The following is a 17,288-nucleotide window of genomic DNA, read 5'->3' as shown; positions in this document are numbered from 1 at the left end:
GACAAAGAAAAAAAAAGACAATTTTTTGAAGAATATACAAATCTAAGCAGTGTCAACTAGCTTAATTAAAAATTAAATTACTAATTAAAAATACAAAACAAGCAAGGACACATAGGCAAATAGTTCTTTCCTTGCCTGTAAACACTGTGAATCACTAAGTATTTCAAGGAACCTGTCTCCTCTATAACAATCCCAACCTGAATGGTCAGGATACCATCCAGCTGTTGAGTCAAGACTTGAATGTCCTTCTCTACTCATTATGATCATGGAATGATGAAGCGATCAATTTGGCACGTTCATTATACATCATCAGGAGTAAAATTGCAAATCTGTGGCATTTGTCTCAAATGTTTTTTAAAAACACCACTGATTTTTAATACCTTCAGAAGAACTTACGTTCACAGCAAATTAAAGGCGGTTCTAAAAAGGTTGCTACATAAAGCCGTGAGAATACCAGAAGATGGTTTCAACTGCTCTCCATGATAGACCTTTTTTACCATTATTAGATCCTCCATATTACAGTTTCACAATTACAGGCATAATTTCACTAAGATTCCCTGGTGTGCAGAGTAAGAAAAGACAACAAATCAGAATAGTAAAGCACATGGCCTAAACTACTAATTTTGTAGGAACATTTGTATCACACAAACTCTCTTAAAACATTACACCTGCTCCTGCACAGCTAGAAAATAACTTTAATGACGTAAAAACCCTCACTTTCCAGGTTCAACATCAAAATACAAGTTAACATTATCATCTGATTGCCAATATTATTTGATACTTTAAGTTAATTTTAAATGAGCCCAATAAACAGCTTAGTCACATTAGGCATCCACCGTTGACTGAAAAGCTGCTTCTGCCATGACGTACCAAACCAAGGCAGGTATCAGTGTAACACAGATATAGCACTAAACTCACCACAAGTCATCCTTCCCACATTCAAATCCAGGGGAGTTCTGCCACTGCCACAAAGAACGGGGTTAAACCTTGAAGCAGTGTTCCAAAGGAAGCATTCTTTTTCATGTGCATTACAAATAAACTATTAAACCTACATTTCCTATTTGAAGGGGAACATCAAATACTACAGTGATGCACTCAGTGTTCTTTTTAAGTACTTTATCTATGCATCTGTTCTGAAAAGAGCATTTCAGAATTGCAAATTGTATACAACCAAATGAGAAACTTGTCACTCCCAGGTTCACACCTTTCAGTGGAAGTTTTACCATATTCTGTTCAGCTAGCCTCAAGAAAACCTGAAGCAGGTAAAAGGGAAGGAAAAAGTAAAGTTAAATTAAAAAAAAATAAAAAAAACCCCCAGACACTGCTAACTTAAGGACTGTATCCAGCAACCAGCATGAAAAGTACTCTTGCTGCCATGCCTGCCAAGCCCCCCCAAGTTGCTGTCTTGCAATCCAAGGTCATAATAGTTTGTAAATAAAGAGGAATTAACAAACTTGCTTTCCCCAAGGAACAACAACTCTACTAAAACCAGCATTCCTAACAAAAAAACAACAAAAAAACAACAAAACCACTGAAAACCCAAAATACAATCCCCCCCAAACAACAGATAAAAAAAAAAAATTGAACATCTCTAGATGTATATTTGAGGAATTTTTTGTTTGTTTGAGGAGTTTATCAGGCCAACAGCATCAACAACAAAATATGAATCAGTGTCTATGCTGGCTGCTGTGTAACAAGCCCTGTACTTTTTGAACAGAGATGTACCAAACATGTCTCATATACCATGACACATACAGAGACTTGGCAGCATGTCCATGCCCGCCTGTGCCTCCAGTAAAATGTCAGGGACTGAAAAACTGATACTTTCTCAGGCCTCTGTATTCTACCCACAAACCACTGCATCTGATTCCACTTCTGCCACTGCACATTTATTCTTCCTTATAAGTTCATGCCCTTTATCACTTACCAGCCCAGACAGCAAGATCTCACAGATGTAGCACAGAGCTTGTAGTGAGAAACAGTTTTCAAATTCTGACGGGAAGTAGGCTCAGCTTAGCCATCTTCACTTCCACAGCAAACACACCAACACTTGAAGCAAGAAAGTACCACAGAAAATAACTGTCTCCCAAGGAATACTTGTTTTGCCAGAGAATTACACAACTGTCTGAAATAGCAACAAAATGTTGACTATCAGGGTTTCTGAGATTTATTTCAGGTTCTGGTAGAAGAACATTGCGTGCAGTTGCTGCAACTGCTGCAGCCATTTCTGGAATCTATGCCCTCAGCTTTAAGGTCTGTGCAAGTTTCCTAATTTTGTTACATAACTGGCCCATGGCTCCATTTGAAGTGACATGACACAATCTCATAGATACCTTACTCATAAAAATAGGGGGGAAGGACTCTTCTACAGAGAAATCCAGGATCCTACACCTCTCATAATTTACCCTTGAGCCAGCCAAAGTATCCATAAATTAGCAAAAAGCTTCTACTATTTAAACATACTCTACCATTTAATAAAGTAGACAAATCCAAACCCTTAAAGGAAACTATAATCAAGCTAATTTTGCTTATCTTCTATAAGAGACATTAGTTTCAAAATTCCCATTAATCCAAATACAGTAATTTCTGCTAGCACGATAGATCCAAAAGCCGTTTCTGAAAATGCTGTATCTTTTTAAAAAATTAAATTAAACACAGTATATGGTCAATCTTGAGTTCTGTTCTATTTAATTCCTGGGGTTTTTGTACTAAATACCACACACATACATACATATCCTACTAAACATTTGCAAACTTGTACTGAGAAATCCTTGAAATATTGCAGGGATTTGCTCTTACAACTGTCATAACTTTATTAAATAATAGAATATCTATAAACACCAAGTTTTTAATTTATATATACAGCCACTTTAACAAATACTTGAAAAAACCAACAAAACAAATACAGTATCCACCTTGAAATAAAATGCTAGCCTCCTTTTCTCCTTCATGTGATTCTAAACACAATAAATCTTGCTCACTGGAAATTCTGACTTGTGTTTAGGAGAGCTTGTTTATCTGTCACCAGGCACTGCACAGCAGAGTTGTGGCTTCTCAATGACTACAGTCAGGAAGCTGAAAACCACTCCTAAATCACCAAGTTTGCATCATGTTCTACAAATAGTTATCCAGCAAGTTTTTGAAGCAGCTGAGGCATGAAGTGGCTGAGCTGTCAGAAAAAGCTGCTGTCTCTTGTAACAGCCACTGTTCTGCAGGAACACAGTAGCAAATGCTGGATCTCTCTTCTTTAAAAAGTCTCTGGAGCGATCCAAGCAAGGAATTGCAGAGTAACAAGCCTTACAAGTGTATCTGGCAAGATCCTCAAAACAATCATTAAAAATGGAACACCATTATACCCTAAAGACTATCTGATAGGGTCTAATCAGCAGTTTCTGCAGAGGAAGATCATGTCTCAGTTTATCAGTATTTCTGAACATGTCAAACTAACTGATAAACACGAGTAAGTGATAGAACATACGTGGACTTTCAAAGAGCCTTTGGAAAGATGTCAAAGACTTCTAAATAGACCGATGTCTATGAAAAGTAAACATTGCCACAGATCAAAACCAGCCAGAAACACTGAACAAAATTTGGAGTCAACCTTCTTCACTGCCATGGGCTAACTGGATAATGAAGATTAACAGCAGCATCCAGACTGCATAAAGTGGCCTAGTGATCACCTGTTCCGATGCCCAGGAGCTCCATGGATCACCCACCACTGGCCTGTAGCTCTTCCATTCAGTGATAGTCCAAGGCAAAGTGCACACAAATCCCTGTTCTCCTTCATGTAGAAGCATCCTAATCCCAAAACTAAACTCAGACTAAACCTTCCTAGTCTGGTCTCTATGTTCCACCAGCCTTCATGTGCTTGAGTGCTCTGTAGTGACAGAGGCAGACACTCGGGGCCTCATCCAGCATACACATGCCCTAGTGGCTACCTCTTTCCCAAGGTCTCATGTTAAAGGATGAGAGCATCCAGAAATCACAACTTCCAACTCTCTAAGTATGCCAACCATCAGACTTTTACTAGAAACACAAACACAGACACTCATCACACCGCTGCTTCATTGGGCGCTGACAGCTAAGGGTGGCTTACAAATAAATTGAGATGCCCCACATTCCTTCTGGTTTCCAGAACTCTGAAGAGGGAACTTCCAGCAAAAGCAATCACTCCCTAAAGATGTGTAAGGTCCACACAACTGATGGTGAAGGTGAGAATGGCCTAGTAAGGCTTCACAAGGGTTTTAACCACTCTAAGCAGTACCACCACAGTCACTACCCCTCCTCAGTCACCAGCTCCCACTCCTCTTTCCACCAGCATCGGAGCCAATCACACAGCAGACAACTGTACCATTAACACTGTTAATCTGGACTAATTAAGACTATTTCCCCCTCCTTCTCCTCCTATTTGGACCAGTAGACTAGTGTTTCTATAAAGTATTGCCTAAATTAAGTCCTGAAACAGAGTGAACTGAGTCCTGTCCTATTATTCCAAATTTTAAGCCTCTGTAAATATGTCCAGCGACTTGCTGTATTTATCTTTTACACTTCAGGGAAGAAAAGAAAACCTGAAGTAGTAACATTTCTAGATAACAATTAATCTTAAATTGGCAAAGCTTAAGAATACAGATTAACTTTTACAATGAACAGGCAACATAAAATCAACCGTGTCAGTGTTATCTATAAGTGTTATATGTTACATATGTTATATGCATACTACTCAAAGCTTTAAAGACAGGTATCTCAAATCCAGAAAGGAACTTTGGCAGCTCAGAGAGCTCTTCCATCCAATATACTACAGTCAGAAGAACACAGAGACAGTTGAATAAATGAGGAATGACAAGGAAAACACTGCAGTACAGCTCTGTTGGTTGGTTGCACAACCTGATTTGAAACATACATATTTTATTGGAAGAAGAATATTAAAATAATGAGGGAGGTGTTCTGAGAAGGGCTATGAATTGCCAATCACTTAAAAGACTCTCCTGTTGAAACAGGCAAGCATGAACAGGGAAAAAAAAGGAATTATAATAGATTAAATGAGACGTTAAGAAATACACAGAAAATCCAGTCAAGAAAACAACAGTTTTCAATAATACAGGGAACTTCATTCATTAATTGAGCTGAGAGGATAGTAAAGCCAAATTTTTAACAGAGAAATATTATATTACAACACATAATTGGACTGTTAAAGTCAGTACCACAGGAAGTCATTGAAGCCAAGACTTTACTCCCATTCGAAAAGAAAGCAGCTATTTAAACACACATTAACAAGAAGTGGGGAAAAAAAATCAACACAAAGCTGAGGGAATCTCAAGCTTCATGACCCAGGATGCAAGAAAACATCCAAAGAGATGACTGGGCTGTATTTGGCCATACAAACACTCCCCTTAACTCGACCCCTCCACGGCCAGAAGCCAATACCAAGGAGAGCGTGTGAGCAACACATAGAACAAACTGTCCCTCAGACAGATCAACATGAAGAGTGTTCAGCTGCCAAGACAGCATCTGCCAACCACCTAAACCCCAAAAGCATCTGGCGCTGGCCAACTTCCAAAATGCAAGGCTTGCACGATTTCATATTTGATGTGATATTGCTTTAATTTCTTCTCCCACTTTGCAATTGCATTTTATTTTTTAAGAACAGAGTAACAAATTATTTCCAAATGAGAGTTCAATCCAATGCTTGGACTCATTCCAGGAAGCCATCTAGGCTCTCTGGAGTATGTCTACCAAGACCACCTTAAATGAGCAAAGAATTAAATGCTGAACATTACATGTTTCACTTAAAGAGTATTCCCAGTGGAAAACAAATTTGGAAAAAGATCCCCTTTACACGTGTAAATGAAGAAATAAGAGTATAGCTCTAGGAACTCTCTGATATCCTTCCCTTCAACTATAAAAAAACCCCCACACCACATACACAAGCTGTATTTCCAAATTTCTTGACAATATAATGGCTATCTCTACATATATGTACATGTTTGCTCTAACTTTGAAGCTGCTCTGAGATGGGGTTGAACAAGACTGATGACTTCCAATGACCCCTTTCAACTAAATTATTCTATGATTACATGTAGAGCATACCCAAACATTACACAGCAATACATTATAGCCCTAATTACTATTTTTATCTCTACACGCAATTTATTAAGCTCTTTGTGTTCTCCTTACAAATTTGAATATGATTTCTACAAGCAGTTTACCATTTCCTATGCACTCGGAAAGGACTTCATGAATAACATTACAGTAAACTCAAGGGAGAAAACATGATAATTAAAGCTTTCAAAGTCTTATTTTTCACACCACCACCTATCTTTGAGTAAGTGGTGGTCAACCACCCTTGACCAGTCAGAGGGAGCAGTACCCCTGACAGAGGTATCCCAAGAGTTTTGTTTTGTTTCCTTCATACAACAACAACAACAAAAAAATTACAGAAAAAACAGGCCTACCTTGCCCTGTAAGCAGAAGCAATTAAGTCTGTCTGTTTTTACCAGTGTCCCGTGGCTCCCTATTGTCCTGCTCCACCTCACCCATCATTGTTTTCCTGCCCCCCACCCATCTTAACAACCATCCCAACTATTTGGCTGCTCCAGTACCAGCAGGCACCACGATGGCTCAGAGCTCAGTACACAGACTGCCCAGCAGTTGCTCACTTTTTGAAGAGGGAAGGGACTCAATTATAACTGCCTTTTTTTGGGTGGGAATATTAATTTGGGTCACTACCTGTCAAAAGTTTTATAAAAATTTCATAAAAACTGTGTACTTAATGTCTTTTAGTTGCCATTAACTTTGGTTTCATCATCTGAAAAGTGACTCAAGTGGGAGAAGACAGACAGCTTTTTGCCCTTATTAAGCCTTGCTAAAAATTCACATAAACTGTCCAGTGATGAATCCATAGACAAAGCTGTTTATTATGAAAAGAACACCTTCCTAGACAAAAAAAAAAAAACCAGAACCCAATCTTTGACTGTCATTGCTTTCACTCCCATGGGTCATGAGAAAAGAAAAACATTTCTTCAACAAAATTTCTACTATAAATCAGTAGAAGATACGATATTTAGAAAAAGTCTGGGAAAACAGCATATGTAGCTTTGGAGAATTAAGAAAGAAATTATGTCCACTGCTTTCCAGTGACCCCTGCCAGCTGTGACAGGAACAGCAGTGTTCAACTCCAAGAGCCCCGTCACTCTTCATTGCCTGGTCAACTGCCCCAAACAACGTTGATGGAATTCTTTAACACACCTCTGTCCCGCTCTAATACACAGCAACAACCAGTTTGAGTTCTTCCAGAATTCACACCAATGCCCAGCAGCTATGGATACACCTAGGACCAACTTTTTGAGACAAGCTGAGCTAACTCTGCTTTAGTAGAAATCCAGTTGTACCAGAATATCTGAAGTGCCCCATGGAGTTCCCAACAATTACTGGCAATTTACTGGTATGTCACATTCCACACAATACAAGAGGAAAAAAATTCTAGTACAAGCATTGAATTAAACCAATTAAGTTTCAAAATTCTTTTTCAGGTGACTCAGGCTTGTGTTTTATCCTTTGTAATATTTATATCCAAAACAAAAACATACATTGGCAGTAAAACATAGCAACACAACATTTAACTGCACAAACATTCCACTTCAAACATGGATCAGGATCTTAAACGCACCAGTTCCAGGCACTGCTCTCAGCCATCACCTTCAGAAATGAAAATTGCTCATAAATACTGTACAGTGGAGTCTGTGGGGGTGATATGCGTGCATACATCAGTTCATAAACACCGTACTGGAAAAGAAATAAGACTTCTGAGAAAAAGATTATCCTTTCCAGGGAGTTACAAATAAAGAGGCAAATCAAAGAAGATCACCAAAACCTTCGGAGCTACAGAAATAGCCAAAAACATACAGCTATTTATAACCCAGAGATTTATTCACAGAACACTTTTAGCCTCTTAACCCCAGGAAAACAAAGTCTCATGCCAAGTGCTAATGTATATAACAGAAATATATCCTTCTGCCACGTACTGACCACTCCAAGTGCAGCTAAAGATATTAGGATTCACTTACTAGGATTAACAGGTTATTTCAAGTGATGCACTTCTCCCTGATAAAACAGATACCACCATCTGTTTAACAGCATCAACAGGAAGATATAAGCAGACAAATTACTGATGACACACTGTATTTAGCTTCATTCCTATTAGAGAACTCGTGTGTCCAAACTGTAAAACCAGCTGTATTTTCTGTAGGAACATTTCATCACTAAGAATTTCAGAACGTTAATTAAAGTTCTTTCAACAAGTTAGGTTTTCGAATTAATTACTTTTTCCTGTTAATTATATGACAGAGGGACAAGACACTGGCAAATTTGGAACAAAATGCAAGACTCAGCGGCACTACATTTCAAGTGACCAGTAACATCTAAAAGCAATAAAAGGCAAAACACCAAGCACAGAGCTTGACATTAAGGACTAAAACTAACCCTGAATCTGATACACGTAAATCACACCCACTCAGAGACTATGTATGAAAACCAAAAGTAAAAGAAACAAACACCTGGATATTTCTACTACCACGGAAAAAATTTTCCTCAGCTCCTTTGTTTTTTCAAAGAAAAGACAGCAAATAAAATACCAGGGAAATGAATGTGACAGCAGGAACTTCACCTGATGGGAAGTTACCTAACATTTTGATTCCCAACTTGGAAACCAAGGGCAAGCCGTAGTCAGTTTGTCACTGGTCTAGGATGGAAAATGAAAGAAAAGGGATAAGGATTGAGAAAGAAAACATTAAAAGAAGAAGAAGGCAACGTAAAACTCAAGAACACGGGAGATGAGGACAGAGGCGACTGTGAAGATGCCGAAATTCAGGACCTTTAAAGGGAAGAGAACTCCTATCACCTGACCCGGGCACTGGGGCAGCGCTCGGTGCGTCCGAGCAGCTCCGCGGGGAGAAGGAGCCTCACGGCAGGAGCCAGGGGCAGGGCCCCGGACCGTGACCGCAGCTCCGCCGCCCACGACGAACCCGGCGGAGCGGGCACAGCGCCCGGGCACCGCCGGCCCCGGGACGGCGCGGCCGCAGCCCCGGCCGGACCCGGCGGGCAGGGACCGCTCGCAGCCGCGCTCGGACCCCGCGCCCCGGCGGCACCGGCACCGGCCCCGCGCCGGCCCCCGCCAGAGGGACCCGCGGCGCCGGGGAGGCCGCGGCCGCCCGCCCCTGCCCCGGCCGGGATCCCCCCGGGGGCGGCGTTCGGCAGCAGCCCCGCTCCCGCCGCCCGCCCAGGGCAGCCCCGCCGGGGATGCGCGCCCGGCGCCGCCGCTTCGCTGTGCCCCCGCACCGAGCGGGCACAGTCGCCTCGCCCCGGCCGTCCCCCCGCTCCACGCCCCGGTCGGCCCCTTCCCCAGCGGCGCGGGGCACTCGGCGCCCCCGGTTCTCGCCGCGCTGCCCCCGCGTTGGGGCCGGGGCGCCCGCGGTGCCCCCTCCCCCATCTCTCACCGTCGGCGGTGCCGCGGGGCAGCGCGCGCCGCACGCAACGGCCGCGGGAGCGCGAGGCGGCGGCGGGAAGGCGCGCGCGAGGCAACAGCTGGCGGGAGGGGGGCGGGGGGAGCGGCGCGCGCGCCCGGGCGGCGGCGGCGGCAGCAACAGCGCGCCACCGGCTCGCGCGCCGCCGGGGGGCGGGGCGAGGGGCGGGGCCGAGTGCGGGCCGGCGGCCAAACAGCACCGCCCCCGTCTGGCGGGGGCGGGGCCGGGGCCGAGACGTGACTGGCTGCGGCGCTGCCCAACGAGAGCGCGAGGGAGGCGGGGCTGAGGTTTGACGGACGGCTGGAGGGGCGGAGGCGAGGCCCCATTGACAGACAGACCTCTGCACCAATCGGCGATGGGGGGGCGTGGCTCAGGGCAGGCCGGCCTCGAGGGGCTGTGTGAGCTCAAGGAGGCGGGGATTGATTTGAGCGACGTGACAGTAGACCAATAGCAACAGGACGGCTATGGGCGCTGCCCAATGGTAGGCGCGGGGCGGGGCAGGAGGCGGGCGGGCCCTGAGGCGCAGCGGGCGGGGAGGGCCCGGCCGCCCCTCAGCCCCCTCAGCCGAGCGCGGGCCCCGCCAACCGGGGGCTGCGCCGGGACCTGCGGTGCGGTAGGTGACGGGGGGCCGGGGGGAGCTTCCATCTCAGGGAGCCTCCGGCATGGCCGGGTGAGCGGGGCCTGGCGGGACAAGGCCTCTCGGCCGAGGGAGGGGCCGAGGTTGTGAATAGCAAAGCTGTGCTTAAACGGGATTTTAAACCGGGCCTACCGCGGTATTTCTTTCTAGGTGTTAAATTACTCGTACCTGCTGAATAGGTTCAAAATGCTATCTAATCGAGTTGGAGTTATGTTTAACTTGGTTTCAGCATAATGTAAATTTCAGGACTTTTTTAGGCGATGTTCAAGGTTTAAATCTAAATGTACAGATCTGTCTTATCGTTACCGCTGCACTGATTGTCATGTGTAAGTTTCCCTCCACTTAATTTTTTCCTTCTAAATAGGACAGAATTAGCTCTCATAACATCCTGATTATGCAGATCGTCCCATCAAGGTCAGTGATGCTCCTTGATGTTTTTCATCACTGAGAGTTCTCACTTCCTAATTATGTGGGTCCTGTAAGGTGTCAAGAGCCTTTTTATTGTCACTCTCTGCCTTTGACATCCCCAGTTCTCACAGAAGAGCCAGGTCAGACCTGTACCACAGCTGCATCTAAATTTTCCAAGTGCTCCCCGTGGTGTTGGGATAGCTGGGCTCCAGCAAAGAGTCTGCCCATCATATCTTCCACTACGAGATGCTTCATGTAATCAAACCCTCCATCATATTGTCAGCTGCACACCCAGCTGTCAGTCTTCAAAATTTGGTACTTTTCTTTACTTGGACTTTAAGATCTCTCAAAAGTACACTTGGATTTTCTTGAGTTTTCATCCAAAAAAGCTTCTAAAATTGACGGGCTTTGCAGTCCTGTCTAATCTTGCAGTAACATCTGTTAAGTCAGAGAAAGGCAGCAGAACGTCCCATGCTGTGTTTTCTGCCTCTGCTTTTTACAGTTGTTACAAAGTGGTCCTGAACACTCGTGAAACTGCAAATATTTTCAAGTGAGCAACCTTAAATTGAGTAGCCTCATGTAATACATCTTCAGTAGCTTCCCATTTCCTCCAGAGACAGGTGATAGGACCTTCTTTGAGTATCTGATAACCTGATACCTCTAAAAGTGTTGAATTTCTTTTTTCCTTTCAGGCCCAAGTTTCCAGTCTGTCTCTTTGGTTTCTGCTTTCTCCAGTTTGCTATCCAGAGAGCCTCCTTCTTGCAGTGTTTGTAGCATTGATTTCTAGAACTGCTTTTCAAAAAACATTCTCATGGATGTTGAAACTTCATTTCAGATCACGACTCTTCACTTCAGCCACAGACTTGTACTTGAGAATACTGGAAGTGTTTTCAAAATACTGGAAAAGCTTCAGACAGGACATAGTAATTGTTCTGTAATCCTCTGCACCTGCCAGCTAGTTTGGGTTTGTTTCTGCGACGAGCAGAACAAGGCTATCTAAACTTCCTCTGATTTTTTTGTCCTCTTAGCAATTGACTCTTCAGTGTCACTGCTGAGCTTCACCTCTTCCCTAAGGAAGGGGAGGGTGGGGGTCCTGGTTCCACTCTGCCAGTAACTGGCTTTCATGAGACCCTTTAGTGTTCTGAGCAGAACTGAGACTGTGAAAAGCAAATTAAAAATCCTATTTTAGACCCTTTTATTTTTGGCTAGTTCAGCTGAAGGAACTGGCCTGCCTTGGGTCACACAAGTGTGAGCCCCAACACAAAATGGGGATGCACTCACAGCAACTCCAATTTTAGGCAAAATTGGATCTTTTCCTTAAAAGAAATCCTACTGCTATCCTTTAAATCAAATCCATTCAAACTTCAGACCCAGACTGAACAAAATAGTAGATCTGTTGAACCGTGTATCAGAAAACACAGATGTAAATTGTAGGATAATTTTATTGGTGTACAACATGGTTATCCCCTCGCTCCCAGGTGGCAAGTCACCTCCTCACCAGCTGAAACAGCAACTTCTACTTCCCTCCTACCGGTTCCAAAGCTTATGTGAGCACAGAATTTGTTCAGCTTCCTAATCTGGCAAAAAACTAACCCAGTTAAAAAGGTGGTAGTAGATTTCTGCTTGTTGGGTGAGTTTAACAGGCTTATCAGGTGATGTTGTGAGGGTTGGTAATAACAGAGAGGAAGGTGCAGCAGCTTGTGGGCAGGGGCACTGAGGGGACAGAGGGGAAGCAGCTCTTGTCCTTCCCTCAGCATCTGGTGCTGAGGATTAGATGCTTCCGAACACGACATCTCACTTTTGGTATTTCAAATATTTTTGTAATCGGGAACAAACCAAAGCTCATTTTCTTTCAGGTGAAAGGATGTCAAGTGTTGTAAAGGGAATTATTAAATTTCTAAACTCTAATTTTTAAAATAATTAAGAAACCTATTTCAGCACCATTTCACTGGTATATATTAGTTATTCATCTTTGTAGCATGAAATCTAGATCTCTCAGAGGGGTTGTTACTTCTGCTCCTTAGTTGGTTTAACATTTTACTGTGGTTATTTTGTTATGTTTGTTTTCAAGCATTAGCTGTGAGTGCCTCAGTACTGGTGGAAGATGGATCTAAACATATTCTTAGCATTCAAAAATCCCTAAATGAGTCTGACAGCTAGGTTAGGATTAAGGCACAGTTTGTTTCACAGACCAAATTTAGATTAAGGCAGTTACATGTCTGACTTAAGGCTCTTAAAGGGAAGGGGGGACTGGAGCAAACAGTGTTTAGCTGAGCATGGTAGTTACAAAAGAAGTGCCAGGAAACAGTGTGTGCATGAGGTTGGAAGGCAGGGAAAGCAAGAACCATAAATTCCTCTCCTTTGAGGAACATGCCTAATGGTGGTGGTGTGCCATCTTTTGATGCCTTCCCTCCTCCCTTTTGTTTTCTCAGGTTGTTGCTGACAGTGAAGGCCTTCCTCTCACAGCTGTTTAAATGAGAATGTCCCTGGCGCAAAGAGTACTGCTGACATGGCTTTTTACGTTACTCTTCCTCATCATGCTGGTGCTGAAGTTGGATGAGAAAGCACCATGGAACTGGTTCCTCATTTTCATTCCAGTGTGGATATTCGATACAATTCTCCTAGTTATGTTAATTGTAAAAATGGCTGGACGGTGCAAGTCTGGCTTTGACCCTCGGAACGGCTCCCAGAACATGAAGAAGAAAGCCTGGTACCTCATTGCAATGCTCCTGAAATTGGCCTTCTGCCTTGCCCTCTGCGCGAAGCTGCAGCGATTCACCACCATGAAACTGGCCTACGTGTTCATCCCACTGTGGGCCCTGCTTATTGGCGGGATGGTGGAACTGGGATACAACATCTTCTATGTACGAAGAGACTGAGCTCTGCCAGGTGGTTTTCAGCCCAATGATTGGCACCAAATTACCAGAATATTACCATTTTGCCATGAATTTGATCTAGAAAGCCAAATAAGAAATGAGTCGAGCTGGAGACTTTATCTAAAGCAGGCTGAAGACTGGAAGTAGACTTGTTCCATTTTTTTATTTTAAAACTATCACATATGCTCTTGTAAATAAAAGTATTTGTTCAACATAAGCTGTTCTAGTATGATTACTATTATTTGTTACATGGAATAAGATACATGCAGGTAGAAGATCTTCTCAAAGGAACCACAGATGTTGTACCCAGGGTATTTAGCACATTGAGTAATCCTTGGAAAGAGTACTAACATTTTCTGCTACTTATGCTATACGTCAAGAAATAACCAGGTAACAGTAATTTCCATAAGGAGCGTAATTTGCTTTAACAATTAGTAACAGTTGATAGCTGCCAAATAAGAGCAAAAAAGCAATAAAGTGACTCAGTTTGGTTTTACTTTTGACAGTGAGACTCCACTGCCAGTCTAAAAATAAGCACTATTTCCTAAGCTACGGAAACAGCCAACAACCAGTATGTTAACCCTAGGGAAAAAGGTTGGTGGCTGAACTGTGCAAGCAGTCCTAAGATCCAGAAAAGAGGGAGACAATGGTGATTCCTTTCCAAGTGAGAAAGCCCCGGTGCTGCAAGAGACTGGAGCCACAGGGTGAGTTCAGTGCTGCATTTGTACCTGCCCAAAGTGGTACTTGAACAAAACAGTTTTCAATGCCTGAGGATAGGAAATCTTTGGGGGTGAACCCTTGGCTTTATGGAGCAATGGCAAACTCAGATGTGTAAATGAACTGTTCAGGGTAACAAATGAACAAGGGGGAAGAACTGGAACTATGAGCATATTTTGTGGATTAAAGTGCTCTTCCAGGCGCTACAGTAACACCAAATTCAAATGTAGCAGTTGTCTAGGACATTATTAACATGCACACTGAAGGTACTGATCCATTTACAGTTCCTAGAGACAAAAGAATGTCAAGTGAATGAAAAGAGCCCAGGAAAAACAGTCTAGGGTAACAGGACATGACGAGATCAAAGTGTCTCACTGATAAAATTTTAATTATGGACACTCAATGTACTTCTCTGTGGAAAAAAATCCTTCCTGAAGTGTTTGGATTTACTCTTGCTGTTTAATCACACAGACATGGGTAAAAATACTGGGGAACCATACTGGCAGATAAAGCTCTTTCAGCAGTGACCAAGAAAACAACATGTTCCACTCTAAGGCAATGGATCTCAATTCAAAACATCAGGTAACAAATGATCTTTAGAAAGAATTTAAGTCATCTTTGCTTCAGCATGGTTGACCTTGCCGAAGGGGAAACAAAGAAGAGACAAATACAAAAGAAATCTAAACCACAGCCATTGTCAAAAAAGTGCAAAATATTTATAACCCCTTTATTGTAAGCAAATTAAAAAATAACACAAACCCATGGACCCAGCCCTAGGTGATGAGCACCAGGCAACACACACACTTACCTCGGGTATGGTATGGGACCAAGCATAAAACTGAGTGCTCACAGTCCTTCCCCATCTGATGAGTCTCATAGAATAAAAATCCAAAAAGCCCTGTTCACAGGATGTCAAACACCCCCACGCTGCTCAGAAACGCAGAGCAGCTTTCCTCAGCCAAGCTGGGGATGGGAACTGATTGTTATAACTTAAATGATGGAAGAATAAGAACTGGCCTCATTAGAACTTGGTGTATCATTAGCAAGATGGGCCATGAATGACTCTGCTCCCTTAATAAACCCCTTCTCTTCCTCAGATGTAACAATTATCTGAAAGTTTGGCATCTCTAATTAACTAGAATCACACACAGTTATTACAAATCTCCTTTTAATTCCTGCCTCTAATTCAATAGGAAAAGATCAACAAGTTCAGTTTTGGTTGTGGGTTTGCCTTTTTTTTTTTTTTAAGGTTTACAAACCTTGAAATAAGTGAGAGATTTTGAAAGCTGAATCAGATGTTTCTTGCTGGTGTCATGGAGAAGTCACACAGAGCCAGCTGGACGTGCTCAACTCTCCAGGTTCCTTGTCCTTACAGGTATACTTGGACAAGAGGAATATCCCTTTTGACTTTTTTTTACCACATGTAACTGACCTGAACTGTGCCACTTTTTGTACATAGTGTTGCTTCTCTGTGACATCAGAACTTCATTCAAAAGGATTTATGATACAAAGTATACTGCAGCCCACAGTGACCTTTCCAGAAGCTGCTGTGGGAACTAATTGCACCTGTTTATTACACTGTTCTCAAAGGCACTGGTCACAGCTTGGGAGTGGAACCAGTGCTGCTCACACATTTTCTTATATTTTCCAAACTGATCTTCAATTAAATTAACAGGACAAAACAAGTGAAAGGCATATTTGCTGGAGTTTGCAGGGAACAGGAGAGGCTGATGCCGAGATGGCTCACGCTGCTTTGTGAGGAAGGAGCACAAGGACGTTGTCTCAGCTCCCTGTGGCAGCTGATGGGGGGCACAGAACTTGGCCTTCAGCAGCTTTGTTTTAAAATGGAATTCAAAAGCTTGCTGAAATGAAATAGAAGTATTTATCTGCACTGATAATCTGTATTGTATATGAAGAGGTATATTCCACATAATTTATTTCTCTTCCACTTATAGAAGTTTGAACATCCATTGCAGGAGAGTATCTATTCTTATCTGATTAAATACTCAATGTACGTGTGTGAAAGGCCATGAAACTATTATTTTCAATTACCAATTCATCCTGCTTTTCTTGATTTGTCACCATTTAGGACAGTATCCAGTTTTCTGTTCATTTTATACTGGCAAAAGGCAGTTATGTGACATAAACATCCCCTTGTATAACGAAGTTTAACCTGAATGCTGTAAGAACGTGTGTACGCACACACAAAATGCTCTGCTAGGCATGAAGGACAATATCAGAGTAAGTGGGCACAGGACTGAGGGACATAACCAATTTAAAATATGTGTTATCAGTATTATTTTCTGACATATCTGTGTCTAGCACAGAAGCAAAATTTTTGTGTAACCTCATGGAAATTTTCACATTTGCCCAGTTTAAAAGTTGGGTGACACAAAGTGAAACTGAAAGTTAAAATTATGAGACTCCCAGAAACTCAGAATTTTAACGTCAGGTGTTTCCTATCTTAACATCAATATTATTTTGGGAACAAATAACATGGCTTTTCAGTAATAAAGCTCCTGAACAACTGCATCCTCAGAAATAAGTTGTTTGAATTTACTAGCACAGAAAACATAGTACTATCATGTAACACATCACTTTTAAATAAGATTGAAGTAAAAATAACTATGCTGAGTTGGGAAAAGAGTGTTTGTACCTTCTCACTATACCTTTATTGTTTTAGAGTTTGGATGGAGTTCATCTCCTATACGAGCCTTTTAGACCTGAACAGACCTTGCTGCTGAAAAACATCAGGCTTTGAGAACTAAGGCAATTTAAGGAATCTCTGCAGCTGGATCACTACAACTGTTCAATATAAATTCTACATTTTCTCCTTGTGTTTGTACTGAAGTTGGATAAAGACTACGAAAATCTGCAACTCAGTAACGCCATTCCCTTCAATCTGCCTTTCCTAACAAAACCAACATCCCAAGCAGGCAAATATAAGAAAGGTCTCCATACAGTGCAGAACAACAGCTTAGGAGCAAGAAACAGAGAAGAAAGGAAAATGTGAGCTTAATTCATCTGGGTTAGTTTTTATCTCAGTGTTCCTTCTGAATTTCATAAAGAAAACCACTGCTAAAACATGTTTTTTAGTCTCAACTGTTTTTTTTCCCAACTGCACCAGTCAAA

At 42.5% G+C, this 17,288-nt stretch overlaps 2 protein-coding genes across 7 annotated transcripts in view; one reads left to right on the top strand and one right to left on the bottom strand.

The window, feature by feature from the left end:
• Nucleotides 1-8,747, bottom strand: part of PHTF2 (putative homeodomain transcription factor 2) — a 65,299-nt gene extending 56,552 nt beyond the window's left edge. For 3 of the 5 annotated variants that reach the window (XM_017811515.1, XM_017811519.1, XM_017811518.1), the window contains exon 1: nucleotides 1,928-2,125. The gene's annotated coding sequence lies outside the window, so the exon portion shown is untranslated. Of the gene's footprint in view, nucleotides 1-1,927; nucleotides 2,126-7,666; nucleotides 8,035-8,677 lie in introns of those variants that run through there. The other 2 variants (XM_017811516.1, XM_017811517.1) reach the window with 2 other exon arrangements.
• A 1,281-nt stretch (nucleotides 8,748-10,028) lies between these two features.
• TMEM60 (transmembrane protein 60) lies at nucleotides 10,029-13,656 on the top strand. Of its 2 annotated transcripts, none has more exons than XM_017811460.1 (2): nucleotides 10,029-10,131; nucleotides 12,996-13,656. In XM_017811460.1, the coding sequence occupies exon 2, from the start codon at nucleotides 13,038-13,040 to the stop codon at nucleotides 13,440-13,442; it is 405 nt and encodes a 134-aa protein (XP_017666949.1). In that variant the 5' UTR covers nucleotides 10,029-10,131; nucleotides 12,996-13,037; the 3' UTR covers nucleotides 13,443-13,656. The 2 variants fall into 2 exon arrangements, with proteins under 2 accessions (XP_017666949.1, XP_017666950.1); XM_017811461.1 differs by lacking the exon at nucleotides 10,029-10,131 and adding an exon at nucleotides 10,171-10,188.
• The last annotated feature ends 3,632 nt before the right edge of the window (nucleotides 13,657-17,288 follow it).

The sequence above is a fragment of the Lepidothrix coronata genome, unplaced genomic scaffold (assembly GCF_001604755.1).
Source record: "Lepidothrix coronata isolate B3197 unplaced genomic scaffold, Lepidothrix_coronata-1.0 Scaffold32, whole genome shotgun sequence".
Lineage (NCBI taxonomy): Eukaryota > Metazoa > Chordata > Aves > Passeriformes > Pipridae > Lepidothrix > Lepidothrix coronata.
Note: the sequence above shows the minus strand (reverse complement) of the source record. Positions and strands in the feature narration are given on the sequence as shown.

Coding starts and splice junctions, on each gene's coding strand:
- TMEM60 (XM_017811460.1), top strand. CDS start 13,038: ATGAGAATGTCCCTGGCGCAAAGAGTACTGCTGACATGGCTTTTTACG.